At 39.9% G+C, this 17,150-nt stretch overlaps 1 protein-coding gene across 1 annotated transcript; it reads left to right on the top strand.

Annotated features, from left to right (window-relative positions):
- Window positions 1–6,221: 6,221 nt before the first annotated feature.
- ZNF75D (zinc finger protein 75D) lies at window positions 6,222–16,589 on the top strand. Its single transcript, XM_032264016.1, has 6 exons — window positions 6,222–6,511; window positions 8,004–8,533; window positions 9,777–9,969; window positions 10,665–10,756; window positions 11,089–11,215; window positions 14,445–16,589. The coding sequence occupies exons 2-6, from the start codon at window positions 8,123–8,125 to the stop codon at window positions 15,152–15,154; spliced, it is 1,533 nt and encodes a 510-aa protein (XP_032119907.1). The 5' UTR covers window positions 6,222–6,511; window positions 8,004–8,122; the 3' UTR covers window positions 15,155–16,589.
- Window positions 16,590–17,150: the final 561 nt, after the last annotated feature.

The raw sequence follows: 17,150 nt of genomic DNA, 5'->3' as shown, positions 1-17,150 counted from the left end.
TGCTCCCAGTCACCTATGCCCATCCAGGCCCACGCTCAGTACACTGTCCACATACTGGGTGCCCCTATCCCCAGGGATTCTTAGAAATGCTGTTCTGGGTGATGACTCCATTTCAGCACTGACACAGCCACTGGCAACTACAGATGGCCTTCTCAAGCTTATGTTGGGAGTCGAGTAATGAATGCTGTTTATTGCAGTTCACATGGGACTCTCAATGCCCAGCTCCACTGATGTTGCTTTTTGTTTTTCTTCTGTCTTCTGTATTACAAATCAGTGATTATTGATGAAATGCCGAGAAGCTACAACTTCTGGCTGCTCTCTTTTAGCATTATGTTATATGATTGGGGCCTCCTGTTCTGTTTAAGGTGCCCAGCTGCTTATCCTCTTGATTAACTTTAAAAGAGTTGAATTAAATGAGGCATAGTCCCTGTTTACAGCAATGCAGGCTATAGGGGCTTGGAAAGAGGCTATACTTAAATATATTCCTGGGAAACTTTTATGCATATATATATATATATATATATATATATATATATATATATATATATCACTGAGTATAGGCACCTAACCATTGCTGGTGGGCATCTGGGAACCAACCATTAATCTGCTCCAGCTTCACAGCTGGCTAGCCGTTCCCTGACCTATGCAAAACTCTGCACCACACTACCACATTGCACCCCCTCCCTTTTGTGATTTAGATTACAACTGACCACCATTAATGTTTAAATAAAGATCACAAGATTAATGGAATGCACTCTTTGTGGCAGTAAGATACCAAATTATAAACAAGGCCTAAGGCCATGCCACTCAAGGGTTAAGTCCCACTCTGCTACATTTAAAGAATAAAGTATGTTCTAACTGCCACAAAACTTTTCTGTCTCTGTAGCAGCTAAACCAGTATTGGCCTAGAGATAAGCAATATTGAAACAATTGCAGCTCACACACTTGCTGATTTACTGACCTCCACTCGCCTGTCCCATAAGCCATAACTACAGCTTTAACTGTACAAGAGACTGATTTCAATAACTCGCTCCTGATAAGAGCCACTGAATATGAACTGATTCTGGCCAGTTTACAGAGGCTGCACACTGAATGCCTTCATATCCTTGCTTTACCTTTGATGTATAGGGCCTAAATGTAATGTATTTAAATGTTAAGTCTCTGCTCCAAAGGGAACATGAGATGCATGTAACATTTGTGTTTGCTTATCACACATGCACATACCCCTCCTTCATAAATATTCATAGATCCCCTTTTGATCTGGTTAGGCTCTGTGTCCCCACCCATATCTCATCTCAAATTGTAATCCCCATGTGTCGAGGAAGGGAAGTAATTGGATCACGGGGGCAGTTTCCTCAATGCTGTTCTCATGATAGTGAGTTCCCCTGAGATCTGATGGTTTTATAAATGGCAGTTTTTCCTGTGCTCTCACTTCTCTCCTGCTGCCTTGTGAAGATGGTGTCTGCTTCTCTTTCACCTTCTGCCATGATTGTAAGTTTCCTGAGGCCTCCCGGCCATGCAGAACTGTGAGTCAATGAAACCTCTTTCCTTTATAAATTATCCAGTCTCACATATTTCTTAATAGCAGTGTGAGAACAGACTAATACAGTAAATTGGTCCCACAGAGAGTGGGGTGCTGCTATAAAGCTACCCAAAAATGTGGAAGCAACTTTGGAAACGGGTAACAGTCAGAGGTTAGAACCATTTGGAGAGCTCAGAAGAAGTTAGAAAAATGGGGGAAAGTTTGGAACTTCCTAGAGACTTGTTGAATGGTTTTGACCAAAATGCTGATAGTGATATGAACAATGAAGTCCAGGCTGAGATGGTCTCAGCTAGAGATGAGGGACTAATTGGAAACTGGAGCAAAGGTGACTCTTGCTTTGCTTTAGCAAAGAGACTGGTGACATTTTGCCCCAGCATAGAGATCTGTGGAATTTTGAACTTGAGAGAGATGATTTAGGGTATCTGGTGGAAGAAATTTCTAAGCAGCAAAGCATTCAAGAGGTGACAGAGCCTAAAAGTTTGGAAAATTTATAGGCTAACCATGTAGTAGAAGAGAAAACCCCATTTTCTGAGGAGAAATTCAAGCCAGCTGCAGAAATTTGCATAAGTATAGAGAAGTTGAATGTTAATCACCAAGACAATGGGGAAAATGTCTCTGGGTCATGTCAAGATCTCCATGGCAGACCCTCCCACCAAAGGCCCAGAGGCCTAGGAGGAAAAAATAGTTTGGTGGGCCGAGATGGCCTGGGGCTTGCTGCTTGGTGCAGCCATAGGACTTGGTACCCTGTGTCCCAGCCACTCCAGCTCCATCCAGGGCTGAAAGGGGCCAAATTACAGTTTGGGCCATTGCTTCAAAAGGTGCAAGCCCACGCCCCTATTCTGGGTTCTAGTGGTGCCTGGTTATGCCTCCTCTGGCTCAGTCAAAACAATTTAATAAGGAAAGAAATAGTCTTTCAACAAAGATACTAGGTAAACTGAATATCCATATGCAAAAGAAAGAAATTGTACCTCTATCTTATGCCATACACAAAAATTAACTCAAAATGGATGAAAGATCTAAATATATTAGGGGCTAACACTATAAAATATCTAAAAGAAAACACAGGTGTAAATGTTTGTGTCCTTGGATTAGGTGGTTGTTTTCTCAGCTGTGGCATAAGAAACCAAAGAAAAAATAGATAATGAGGCCATTACAAAATTAAAATCTTTTGTGCAGCAAAGGACACCATCAAGAATGTTGAAAGTTAACCCAGAATGGAAGAAAACTGTGTAAATTATATGTCTGTCTCATATCTAGAATATATAAGCAATGATTACAACTCAATAAAAAAAGACAAATAACAATTAAAAATTAGCAAAGGATCTGAAAATAAGTTTCTCCAAAGAAAACATACAAATGACTAATAAGCACATGAAAATATGCTTAATATCATTAGTTATAAGGGAAATGCAAATCAAAGCACAATGAGAGGTCACGATACACCCACTAATATGGATGTAATAAAAAAGGCATATAATAACAAGTGTTGGCAAGAATGTAGAGAAATTAGAAGCCTCACACAGTGCTAGGGGGAATGTAAAACAGTGTAGTCCCTTTGGAAAATAGTCTGGCAGTTCTTCAAATGGTTGAACGTAAAGTTAATATGTGATCTAGCAATTACACCACTACAAATATATGTAAAATAAATAAAAATATATGTCCACACAAAATTTGTACACAAATGCTCATAGCAGCATTATACCTGATAGTCAAAAATGGAAACAGTTTAAATACCAATTAACTGATGAATGGATAAGCAAAATGTCATATATCCACACAATGACATATTATTCAGCAGCAAAAAAGAATGAAATAATGGCACATGCTACAATATGGATGAAGCTTGAAACCAGTATGCTTAAGGAAAGACAGGCGACACAAAAGATCACGTGTCATATGATTTCATTTATATGAAATATCCAGGATAAAGAAATGTATAGAGAAAGAAAGTAGATCAGTGGTTGCCTATGGCTAGTGGTGATGGGAAGGTGGGGGATGACAGGAAATGAGAAGTTAAAGCTGCATGGTTCAATATTTTTTGGGGGGGAGTTGAGTTAAATATTCTATAATTGGTTGCCATGTCGGTTACACAACTCTTTAAGTATATTTTAAAAACTGATATTTAGAATACTTTAAATGAATGAATTATGTGATTTGTGAATTATATCATAATTTAGCTGTTTAAAAAATTCTAATTACTAGAAGCAGAAATCAAAGTCATGTTTAACAACTCACTATTATGAGGCCTTGATTTTGAAAACTACCAATTTTAGAATTGAATCTACTCTGAAACTGTTCTTTGATTACTACTTGTTGCATCTCCTTCAACATGAAATGAAACCTTTAAAAATTCAGTTGTAGAATCAACAAAATCAATGAGGTAGTCCAAACTCTTGTCTCACAGCACATCATTTAATATAGCCATCTGTTGTTGTTCTTCATCAGTCTCTCCTCTTTTTCGAACAACTTCCTTTGTAATCACAAATTCTGGGGGGAGGGGTAACCCTTTTCTTCATTCTCATTTAACTACATCGTATCTTCTTTTAAGTTGGTTTCCAGTTTTCCGTATTTCTCAAAAATTGATCTACAACTCTAGTCTTCTAAGCTGCTATGGGCCGAATGTGTACACCCCAAACTCCTAGGTGGAATCCATAATCTTCAATGTGATAGTATTTGGAGATGGGGCCTTTGGCAGGAAATCAGGTTTAGATGGGGTCATTAGTATGGAGCCCCATGATGGGATTAATGCCCTTACGGAAAAAAGAATAAGAAATATCAAATCTCACTCCGTCTCTTTGCATTTACACACCATGAAAAGGCCTTGAGAAGACGTGACTAGGAAGAAGACTCTCAACATAAACCCAACAACCATGCTGTCACCCTGATTTCAGACTTCCAGTTTCCAGACCATGAAAGATGTTTATTGGTTAAGTCTTCATCATTTTCAGATTCCTTTCTGTAAAGACTTCTTAGATGTTTGCTATAGTTGTTTGTTTTACTCCATCCTGACTTTCCTCAGTTAAAAATTACACATTCTTGGGTTTTAGGTTTAACTTTGGAAACTCTTTTTCCTTCTTTATCTTGCTCATCATGACCTTATTCAAAATTACAATATTCTCTTCAAGGTGCTTCCACCTATAAAGTTGTTTGCAGCTTAAGATCACACCTTGATTTATTGAGTGAATCAAGGTTGAAGTGTTTAGGGAAAAGAAAATGCCTTTTATCTGACCATCCTCACTGGTTAGTGATTCATTGAAATCTAAACCTGGGAATTATACAGAAATAACAATGCATTGACTTCCTCTTCATTGAGTTACAAAATGTTAAGTTGAAAATGCCTGAAATGAGGAATATAGTTTTGAAAGAGTCATTCTGAGGATGTTGCTCTGGTTAATCAAAAATTTTAACTAAGTTTATATATCATAGATACTGCATTGTGTCCTTTTATACACCTTTGGGGAGCTTCAATTTTGAATGATGATTGAATTTAACTTAGTGTCATCTGCATTCATTTATAAAAAGCCAATCAGGTACTTTTTATTTTCTTTCTGGACATGCAGACGCCTGTTCGGCTTGTCTGAGTGGTTTCTCACACTGGCTTCCAAAATGTGTCAGTTTCATCCCCATTGTAAAACTAAGCTACACACAGTTTCTCCTGTTAGACTCACATTGGCAATTTTTATCCAAATGGCTCAACACTTGGTAAATACTGAAAACTTGGAGAATACTGACAACACAAGATATTCAGCTTCTTAGAAAGATGGTTCTGTAAATATGAAATACTTACCTTACCCAGAGAACTTGGCTAAGCCCTGCAGGAGATAAAGATGGAAGTAAGATTTCTGTCCTCCAGGGAAAGCATAATGTAGTAGAAAAAGGACAGGATATGACAACAGGAGACCTAAATTCCTGACTAAAATCTGCCACTGGTAATCTATGTGACCCTGAACATGAAGTAGTAGGTGAAGTCATGCCATACCATTTCAAATTATTTATATGTCAAAGAGAAATATAAATGGGACCTATCTCAAAAGGTTAAAATCTACCTAAAAAGAATAAAACAAGATAACAGTTGGAGAGTATGTGTCTGAGAATTAGAAAATGGTTTTAAAAATATAAGGTACTGTTGTTTCTGATCTAGCAAGAGGCTTGACCAGGAACAAATTGCCTCTTACTCAAGGAGGCTTTTGATAAATCTAGTGACTACAGCTGGAGCTCTCTCTGGCTGTGACTCAGGAGGGCCCAGAACACAGCTTTGCCCACAAGAGTGCTGAAGTGGTTCTGACTTTGTGAGCCCTAGATTTTTGAGGTGGCAACCCTTACTGGGTGAGGCCCCCAGTAGAATGGGCTGCCAGCCACAGGTAAGCCAGCACAATCTGGATGCACAATACCTCGCAAATCAGGGATAAGAGACCTTGGTACCAGGAATCTATAAGCTACAAGGCTCCCAGGGAAGAGCCATTTACCGGGGTCCTGTACGCTTCCAGCAGGAATGGAGACTCGGTAGCATTAACTCTTTCTTGCATCCAGGACCTAACTGGAGCAGGAGGCTGATTCTTCTGGGATGGAAAGGACCCCCAGGGACAGTTCCTAACTTGGCTAGGCTGAGACTTGTCAGGTAGAGGGAGGGGGATGGCTGGGCGTAGCTGTCACAAAGCCACCGGAAATGCATCTTTCATTTTCTGGTTGATTCCGGTTCAGGTCCACAGACCTCGACCCTAGAAGAGTGAGTCAGGGTCAGGTCTTCAAGAGGTGGAGGGATTAAATGGGGGAACTGATCTTCCAAGGCTCCCCAAATCTTGGAGCTTCACTGGCCAGACCTCCCGCGCTTTCCTGACATCGCTTCCCCGAGTGGTGCAGCAGCGGAGAGCTTCGCTATCCAGAGCAAGCAGGGAGGCGTGGCCACAGAGGCTTAGTCAAGCAGAGGAAGAGGAAAGTGGCCTCCGGGGAAGCCAGAGCTGACTGAAGGTAACCAAGAAGCGGATTTTCTCTTTAGATTCGATTGGCGATCCCCTGAGAAATATCGGCGGCTCCTGCCAGTTGCAGCCTTTAGGGCTGCTGCGTAGCGGGAGAATGGGGGTGGGGGGCCGTGAAACAGTATTGTCCACAGCGAGGCCGCCCGGCCGCAGGCTCCTACAGCCACTTCTAACCTATGGAAGCAGCTTCTTTCTACCGATGTACAAATATAACCCAGGGATGCTAGTGAAGCACACTCAAAGGCTGCCCGCGTTCAGAGTCCTTGTGGGTGTCCCTGTGGTTGATCTAGAAGGTGTAGTGAATCAGGGATGGGGATTTGGAGCACTAATGTCTACCACCACACCTAGGAAAATTTCCTGATTTTTGATGGCTTATGAACATAACACCAATGCAATGAAAGGGTCATTTCAGCATTAAAGACAATGATTTCTGCTGACAAAAAAATATAAGAGGTGTTCCTGTACCTCCTGAGCCTGAAGGGTCAGCAAGGAGCCAACCCTTTTTTTTTTTTTTTTTGAATACCTGTGGCATCCTTGAAAGAATTTTGTTGCTGTTTCTGCTGGATCACCTCAGGGAAAATCAGTTTTGAAGATATGTTAAGTCAGGAGAAAGGTTACCATTACTAGGACCCATCCCATCTGTGAAGAACCTTAATCATCTCTCTCTCTTTTCTTTCTCTTTCTTTCTTTCTTTCTTTACTTCTTTTTTAACCACCTGACATTTGTATATATGTAAAGGAAGACCAGCTGTAAATTTTTCCAGTTAAAGTAAACAAAAAATTTAATACACAAGTACAAATCTGTGCAGTGCCCTTTATAAGTCTTTTGAAGAAGTACTATACCCTGCCACATCAAATGTTGATGATCTGCTTGGTTAGCGGGGGAACATTTGCTTACTTCTTCTCTAATTACTTTACTTCTACTCTGATCTTGGTGTCTTAGTTCCCCTACCAGCACTGACACTGTATAAAAGGGAAAATTAAAAGTTTCACTTAGTAAAGGCTTCAATCCAAATGAAATAAAGGGGTGTGGAAATGATTTTTCCCCTTACTAAAGAAAAATGTTTGCTATGATCTGCTGAAGTTTAGAGGAACTGAAACAGGCCCTATTTGCCAATACAGGACAGGAAACACACAGATTAAGTATTGGATAATCTCAAAGCTCCTTTTGGCCAATCAGTGCCAGTTTTCTTACCCACCAATCTTTCCTTAACTGTTAAAAAAAAAAAAAAACAGGAAAGACGTTAATTGACATTTGTCTTCTCTTAGCTGTGGTTTGTTTCAAAGTTAAGAAATAAAGAAAAAGAGAGAAACTTACCTCCTCAATAATCTAACATCGTGAGTGTTCTGATTCTTGGCAGTTGATTTTAAAGGAGAAGCCAGACAGGAACTTTTCTCTTCGTTTTCCTCTGATAATGAATGGCAAGTAAATATGTGTCATGTGGTTTTCTTCTTGACATGTACTTTTCTTCTGCTCTCCCTCAGTGCTCCTGGGAAGAACAATTCATTCATTTGCTACCAAACCTGATGCACCCTCATTTGTCAAAGTTGGCACCAGGTGGGTGTCAGCGTTACACACAGGAGTAAAACTGTTCCTAGAGCAAATGATGACAAGAGAGCTGAAGGCGGATGCATGCTCGAGCCCCCAGATGAGGGATATACGGGAGACTAGTGGGTCTGTGAAAGAGAACCTCAGTCAGAGTAAGAAATACAGCACTCAAATAGAGAGTCTTGGTCCTGAGAGCGCTTGCAGGCACTTCTGGAGCTTTCGTTATCATGAAGCAACTGGACCGCTTGAGACTATCAGCCAACTTCAGAAACTATGCCATCAGTGGCTGAGGCCAGAGATCCACTCAAAAGAGCAGATCTTGGAAATGCTGGTGTTAGAGCAATTCCTGAGCATTCTGCCGAAGGAGACCCAGAACTGGGTGCAGAAGCATCATCCACAGAATGTCAAACAGGCTCTGGTCCTGGTGGAATTCTTGCAGAGGGAGCCTGATAGAACAAAGAATGAGGTAAGAAGAAATATTCCTTACATGTACAATGAAATAGGATAAAAGTGGATATATCAGGATGGAGGAGTTATCAGAGAATGAGATGGATTAAGTTGCTCTTCTGTTGCTCCTTTAGGACAGCTAGGAAGGATCTGAAATGACATACATGCAGCAATAGCCAGTCCACAGGTTTCAAAATTCCTGGCAGAGCCTTTCCTGATCTTAGAGAAAAGAAATGCATTTTGTCTTCTTTAGAGCCAGGGTGAATTGACCGTGGTGGGCCTAGTCTGGCATGGGCAAGGAGAAGAGAGTTTTGAGTTCTTAGAAACAGAGAAATAAAGGGCAAGAAAGAGTTGGGAAAGGGGAGAAGATCCACAAGATGGGCAGCACTTACAGAGACCAAAGGAGCGAGAGGGTAGCAAACAGAAGTATAAATCAAATTGTTCTGCAAAGAAACAGAACAAAATGGAAAGAAAAAAAGGAAACAAGGATATGGAAAGAAGACAATTGCCAACAGAGAAGTGGAAGGACTCAGGATGCTGAGGGGTAGTATCTTCTGTAACAGGTATATACATTTCTGGACTGGGAGGAAAGAGCCTCCATTACCCTCACTTACTGGCTTGTAATTGGCCCTGCTGGTGAGTGGGAAACCAAGGTTTGCTCTTGAAAGGTGGCAGCACACTTCCTTTTTTTAAGAGCCCACCTTGAAAATTCCAGGGCAGGGCATATTTTTGGTGTCTTATTACTACCAAATCAGGTGAAGAGAGATTGGAGCCCAACTTTTCTCCCCATTTATTCTTCCATTCATCTCCTTACCCTGTGAAATCCTTTCCTGGAGGATTGGAAACTGGTTAACAGGAAAGCCATCTTTACTCAATTCCTTTTCTTTTACAGAAAACCAAAAAATAGAAATGCACTAAAACAAGGATCCAAGTCAAGAAAGCAAACCAGTGAAAGTTCCCCAGCAGGGGAACACGCTGCCTGCCCAACTTTGCTAGCAGCTGGATCCAGGGCCCTGTGCATCGCCACGGGGTTGGGGGTGGGGGTCTGGAGTAGTCAGCTTTTTCTGGTTTATCCTAATTATCCCAGATTTTGAGTATCGTTCTTTATGAAAACATAGTGGTGCAATACCTCTTCAGTCTTTTTATTACTTCTCTGATGTCATGCACTCCCCAAATCTGAGCTCTACTCTTGTTTCTCCCTCCACTACCACCCTGAAACCAAAAGTAAGTTCTGTGTTAATGAGGATGGGGATTATTTCTAGGTCACAGTCCGTGAGCTGGGAAAGGAGGCAGTGCTCTTGGGAGGAACAGCAGTGGCCCCAGGCTTCAAGTGGAAGCCAGCAGAGCCCCAACCAATGGGTGTGTTCCAGAAAGAATATTGGAATAGATACCGGGTACTACAAGAACAGCTGGACTGCAACACTCACAAAGAAACCCAGCCTGTATATGAAAGAGGTGAGGAGCTTCAACATAATTCTCTTCTCTTGGGAGCCATGATGGTAATTAGTTCACCTAGAATGTTGTGGGAAATTTCCAGGTGCCCAGCCATGCTAGCAGCTATGATGTCTCCCAGGTGAGAGTACAGTAGGTCAATGGTGGTTGAAGGTGGGGGTCAGCCTAGGGGACAGAAATATCCAAATCACAGAATCCTGTTATTCACACTATAGACTATACTTCTTTGAAACTTGAGAGAAGAAGATGGAACAGGGTCAGGTGGGGTCACCTCCCCCCTCACAAGTTGCAGGAGAAATTGGGGCCAGACGTGGGCTCTCAGTGGCAGAATGTGATGAAAATTGTGCACTCGGAAAGAATAATAAAAGGCAAAAGTCTCCCACATTATCTACTGCACACTGGAGGACCTAAGCCTTTCATTTTCAAACCTTCAGTTCTTGCCCAGCTTATATTATGAGAGGAAAACTGAATAGATTTCCTTCGATTAATTTCTCTCATGAACTGGGGAACTGGTTGTATGAGTGGTGGATATTTGTTTCTTATTTACAATGAGATGGCCACTTCTGGACACCACAAACACACTTGTCAATGTGACCAATCTTTATTAAAGGCATCCTGATGTTCTGTATTTTATAAATCAGCTCGGGATGTTTGTAAATAGGAAAGAGAAATTTTCCCTGGCTCTTTTCTACCCACAGCTGTGCATGATCAACAGATGTTAGCCCTTTCTGAGCAGAAAAGCACCAAAGACTGGAAGATGGCATCTGAAGTCATCCTGCCTGCATCCCAGGTGAGCTGTACTTTCTGGCTTTTTCAGGTGATTTGACCATGGCCTTGTCTCTGCTTGTCCCAACTGCCTAGGACTCAGTGTCCAGCAGATGCTTTGAGGCATGTTAGCCCTAGATATTCTCTAGGCAACTAGGCTTGGCACAGAGGGAACTGGGCACCTCCCAGGCGATTTACTGATCCTCTTTGCTCCTTCCTTTCTGCCTTATCACTTTTTTCTCTAAATCTTGTACTGTTAACATCTTCAGCACCTGGCCTACCATGTAATTCAGAAATGGGTGGTAGCACAACTTCTGAAGTGGCAAGTACTAAACTATAGCCCATTCTCTTCTTTAGAGTTTGTTGACATTTGAAGATGTGGCTGTGTATTTTTCTGAGGAAGAATGGCAATTATTGGATCCTCCTGAGAAGACTCTCTACAATGATGTAATGCAGGATATCTATGAGACTGTCATCTCTCTAGGTAAAGATTCTTCTTTCCCTTTGTGTAGAAGTTAAGTAATACATTATGTCCTCTGTTTATGGAAAACGCACCCCTGTGAGAGAGTCCCATTGTTCCAACAGCTGGCTGATTCTCAACTTGATGATGTGGGGGAAATAAAGGGATTATCAGGATCCCCTGGAGAACTTTTTATAAATACATGTCTCACTTCTGCATTCTGAATAGAATTATTTTATTTTGACTGTGAAAGATTTTACTTTTTTTAAACTTTCATCTAAACACACCCTTTTTTAAAAAACATAAAACATGCACATAAATGGCATTCTTGAAAATTACTACAGAAAAATTAATAACTAATCTTTAAATCAGTAATAATACAAACAAAAGTTTAAATGATGTGTGAAAAGATTTACAGGTAGGAATAGGGCTCTTAGTTTAGAAAATAATAATTCAAGTCAATATCAATAAAAGTTAAGGAAAATCTTCTAATTTCCAAACATTTTGATACCATTTTCTTCCAACTACCACATTTTATAGACCTTTTGTGAGAAGAATGTTAGTGTAGTCCTAAGAAATATAATATTCAAGTGATCCTATGCAGGTCAGGTTGCCTTGTTAAAATGAATTGGAATTCACATAATTCCAATAGTATTATTGCCTTTCGAAATTTAAATGTACAGCATATCCATGATATTCAAAATGAGTTCCACAACTTACATTTATTTTGATCTAGTTAGAAATAAACCCTAAATTTAGACTGGTAAAAGATATATTTAACAATGACATGGGATTGATCTAAATTTTACTTTATAGAAAAGAGAAAATTACAATTCAGTATGAGGACACTTCATAAGTTTTACCAATGCCCCCATTTATAATTAGGCCAACTGTATCCTGAGTGTATATGAATGTGTTAATACATATACATACTAATATATACAAACTAATTCACACCACAAAACTCTTCAAAGATGTTACTTGAAATGGCTTATTCTCTGGTTTGGGAGAAGTGGTATATAACACAGTCACTTAATTTTGCCTTAATCATTTTCTCCCATTTGTTTATTGTGATTCACTTGGTATGTTTCATGTGGGTCACTGATATATTTTTGCAACAAAAATCCAGTAGCAGTAAGCAGAAATATGAACTTAAAGGAATACTAGGCATTCAAAGTTTACATTATCACATGAAAATAGAGCAGATCAGATGTAAAGGTCTTCTGCCATAGGATATATTGTTCCATGACTGAAAATTGTGATTTGGTTCCTAGAACGTAGCTCTTGCTCTAAGATGATACATAATGTGTAGCTCCAGTCCTGATGAATTAAGCCTGTATTTTACTGGTTTGAGAAGGTGAATTTTTTTTTTCCTTTTTTTGTGTCAGAGTCTCATTCTGTCACCCAGGTTGGAGTCCAGTGGTGCAATCGTAGCTCACTGAAATCTCCGCTTTCCAGGCTCAAGCATTTTTCCTGCCTCAGTGTCCTGGGTAGCTGAGACTACAGGTGTGTGCCACCACACCTGGCTAATTTTTGTATTATTAGAGACATGATTTCACCATGTTGGCTAGACTGGTCTCAAACTCCTGACCTCCAGTGATTACCTACCTTGGCCTCCCAAAGTGCTGGGATTACAGGTGTGAGCCACCACGCCTGGCCTGAGAAGGTGAATTTCTTGCCATAGACAAATGCAAAATGCCTCTGCAGTAGCCAGTGAAGCCCACTTACAAGCACTTCAAGAGTTCAACTTTGAAACAGGGCAGCATGGGCTGGCTCTGCATTTCTTCACAGCAAGTCTATGTGCAAGTCACTGAGCAGGACCACTGATAGGAATCCAAAGGAAAATGGCTGTAGCACCACAGAAATCTACCATGGTAATGTAAAGTGATTTCTCAATTAAATATTTTGTTATATCAAAGAGAAGTAGGCAAAGGCACATGGTAGTAAATCCAGTCAGAATGTCTACAGACCCCCATTACCTTAAATATTAGTGAACTCAGGGACCGACCAAGATTCACACTGATTAATTTGATATTTTAAAAAAACAGAAAGCCTTAATGTTTTCAAGCGCTTATGGCACAGACATAGGGAAGTAAAAATAGCATAGCTTATGTCTTCAAAAACCCGGGCAATTTAAAGTACTGCTACAATGAATCAGAGTCACAATTTTAACTTCACTCTCATATTTTATACATTTTTTTGTGTAGAGCACAGGGTGTGCAAATTAAACAATTTCAATAAATATTAGAAATGTCAATTATTTTGCAAATATAAAGTGAGTAAAATCAGCTAATAATGCAATCCAATAAAACGCGTGTTAAACAAAGCTTTTTCCCCACGGACACTTTTTACTCTTTCCTTTGAACATCTTGATACTTAAATATATTTTCTTTCACTGACTTGCAGAAATTAAGCAAAAAGTGAACTATTACCTACCTGCAATATAGTAAATAGTAATAAGAGTTTGGAGCTGTTAAGTTGTAATAAAAAGAAAATAACAAATATAGTGAAATATGCTGCAAATTATTGCTTAAAAATGCAGCCATCTGGCCTGAACCCAGGAGACGGAGGTTGCGGTGAGCCAAGATGGTGTCATTGCACTCCAGCCTGGGTAACAAGAGCGAAACTCCGTCTCAAAAAAAAAAAAAAAAAATGCAGCCATCTTAATTACAAGGTATGCAGTCCTACTAGTCTTCTGAAGTTGTCATTAGTTCATGAAAAATATGAAGTAGAGCAGAAACTCCATTTAGCTTTTTCCTTTCCAACAGCTCTAGTGCTAAAGTCATATAATCATGTATGTTTGCCTGAGACCAACTGCATATTGACATTAGTCACAAACTCTATTTTATCCAGCGTTCAATCAACAAGGCTTTATTTACACTTCTTATTACATTCAGGAAACAATAAGCCTACCCAGGCAGCCTTCTGTTGATAGTTGCCTTCTTCTGTTGGGTGTGGGGATGTAAGCACCCTTGCTATGTTGTTTTTCTAGTTCTGGAATCCCAAACCAGTTTGCCTTTTTCTTACCATTTTTAGAATTTTTGTTTTTTATGTCATACTATTTAATGGGTTTCTTGTTGTGCCTATCAGAGAGGATCAAGGAGAAATGGGTCTATGCCATTCTGTCCAGACTGGACCAGAAATCATTTGTTCCTGTATTTTTAAAAAAGCAATCATCATGGGTTTTATCTCCATTTATGTGGCTTTCTTGCACTGGGACACAGATGGCTGATTATTCTGTTTATTCTAACAGGGTTAAAGCTAAAAAGTGACACTGGAAATGACCATCCTGTATCTGTTTCTGCATCAGAAATGCAAACACCAGGCTGCAAAGTGTCAAAAAACAGCAGAATGAAAATTGCCCAGAAAACAATGGGCAGGGAAAATCATGGTGATACACCCAGGGTGCAGAAATGGCATCGAGCTTTTCCAAGGAAGAAAAGAAAGAAACTTGCAACTTGTAAGCAAGAGCTTCCAAAACTTATGGATCTTCCCAGGAAAGGCCCCACAGGGGAGAAACCTTTTAAATGTCAGGAATGTGGGAAAAGCTTCAGAGTTAGCTCTGATCTTATTAAGCACCAGAGAATTCACACTGGAGAGAAACCCTATAAATGTCAACAATGTGACAGGAGGTTTAGATGGAGTTCAGATCTTAATAAGCACTTCATGACCCATCAAGGAATAAAACCATATAGATGCTCATGGTGTGGGAAGAGCTTTAGTCATAACACAAATCTACACACACACCAAAGAATTCACACAGGAGAGAAGCCCTTTAAATGTCATGAATGTGGAAAAAGATTCATTCAGAACTCCCACCTTATTAAACACCAGAGAACTCACACAGGTGAACAGCCTTATACATGTAGCATATGCAAGAGAAACTTTAGTAGGCGGTCGAGCCTTCTTAGACACCAGAAACTCCACAGAAGAAGGGAAGCATGTCTAGTGTCTCCAAACTGAGGAAAGTTACCATGTAGAGCTTCACCTTAGAAGTGATGAAAGAATACAAAATTATGAGGCACTCAATGATAGGAATGTGTCATCAATAGAACATTTGGGAAGTGTACATGCTACACTTCACCAAAAGGAATCTAAGCTGTCTGTCTTATTCAGCATTGTATCTTCTGTGCCTAGCACAAGAGTGATACATAAGGAGTATTTTATAAATTAAAAAAATGAAAGTGTAGTGATGAGATATCTTTAGCTATCTATCTATATGTATGTGTCTGTTATTCAAAGCTTCCCCACCCCCAGTCATCTAAATTTTTCAGGTATCGGGTACTCAACAGATATATGATGGTCAAGGCTCTTAGTCTCATTCTTTATTCTTTGTCAGAAGAGATGGAAAATAAGAGTACACCAAAAGTAAAGTAAATAAAAAAAAATTCAAGCGCACACACACACACACACACACACACACACACACACACAAAAGAGTACTTGGGCCCTCACAAGGGAACTCAGAGATAATTGCTAAGTTAGGGACAGTTTCAGTAGTTATCATTTTATCTACATGAACAATCAAGGCTGGGACTCAGGGAACTTTACTCTGTAACAGAAAGAGAGGATTTGATGTTTGCCCTGGAAGAAGTATACCATTCTCATTGCTTCTCTCCTGAGTACCCACTACCACAATGTCTTCTGTCAAGGAATTATAAGTAGCAAGGGAAGGTCTGAATGTAAGGGCAGACCTAGGGACCTTGATATCTCTTCTCTTGCTGACATCGTCAACATAGACATATACAATGAAATGATGAGGGAGACAGTCTTGGCCCTCATCCAGCTATCTGTTTCTTTGTGTAAAGCACAAACAAGTGGCAAATGGTCTTTTTCTGACTTTGATTATGTGGACTGGACAGAGGCTTTCAAACTGATGCCGTACTACTGCAGGACCTAAAGGGAGGCCAGTCTTTATGGCTGATCAACTACAACCCTATGTGCCTGAATACTCTGCAAGAGGGCCTGGAAATTTTGCCAAACTTATTTATTGAGAATGGCAAGGAGAGCATTGTGACATTTTAGCTTTGGTGCACAGCTGATGCCAGGAGGGAACATCCTAAAGTGTTAGAGCAAAGTAAGGCATGAGGCTTAGAGTGATGACCCCAGTCAGAGTCAGGCCAGATGGAAATTGTTTTCTGATGTTACTGGTTTTCTTCTCTTCCCTATTCTTCTCTTCCCTATTGGTCAAAGTGACTATCTCTTAAGAGAAGATAATGTGATGTCAAGGGAGGTTGGAAGGCATAGATTTACATCTATGTCAGATCATGGTTTATAATGTTGGCCAAGGCTTATTTATATATGTTTATTTATTATTTAATAAAAGTGTACTTTGTAATGAAAATGATATGTTTCATGTTAAATTTAGACAATAAACCAAACTTTGTTACCAAATCACCAAGAAATGGCCAATGTTCACTTTTTTGAAATGGATGTCTTCAGATATTTTTTCCTGAAAGAGACCAAGAGACACTTTCTAAGCCTGTTTCCAAATTTGTAAAATGGGGATTATAATTCCTACTTCTTAGCACTATTGTGAGGATTAAATGCACACATGTCAGCATGCCTGACACAGTGATTGGCCACAGTAGGTGTTTCCTAAACATTTGGAACTTTCTTAGTTCTTCCTTCAGCTAGCTATTTAAAAAAGAAAATAAGCTTTGTCTATTTGTCCAGCTTTTAAGCATCCTTCATTAATGTGTTTTTCATCATTTTTAGCTGGTTTTAGGATCACTGATGATGGTCAGCATGGTAGCCTTCTGGCATGACATTCATTTTCTTGTAGAGGTGCTCCTCTCTAGTCAGCCTGAAACAATACACTGATGTTCCAGGTCAACTAGGTATACTGCTCATGTGTAACAAAACTGAAATATACTAGAAACCGCAAACTTGAGATTCCTGAAAATGGAGGGGAGGTGATGGCTAGGGATGGAACTTTTGTGGACAATATTTATGCTAT

The sequence above is a fragment of the Sapajus apella genome, unplaced genomic scaffold (genome assembly GCF_009761245.1).
Source record: "Sapajus apella isolate SASKATOON/1434 unplaced genomic scaffold, GSC_monkey_1.0 scaffold141, whole genome shotgun sequence".
Lineage (NCBI taxonomy): Eukaryota > Metazoa > Chordata > Mammalia > Primates > Cebidae > Sapajus > Sapajus apella.
This window is presented reverse-complemented; position numbering and strand designations above follow the sequence as displayed.

Excerpts from the sequence above, each read along its gene's own strand:
- ZNF75D (XM_032264016.1), top strand. The coding sequence starts at position 8,123 with ATGATGACAAGAGAGCTGAAGGCGGATGCATGCTCGAGCCCCCAGATG. Across the intron at positions 8,534-9,776 it reads CTGATAGAACAAAGAATGAG|GTCACAGTCCGTGAGCTGGG; the intron begins GTAAGAAGAAAT and ends GATTATTTCTAG. Across the intron at positions 10,757-11,088 it reads TCATCCTGCCTGCATCCCAG|AGTTTGTTGACATTTGAAGA; the intron begins GTGAGCTGTACT and ends TCTCTTCTTTAG.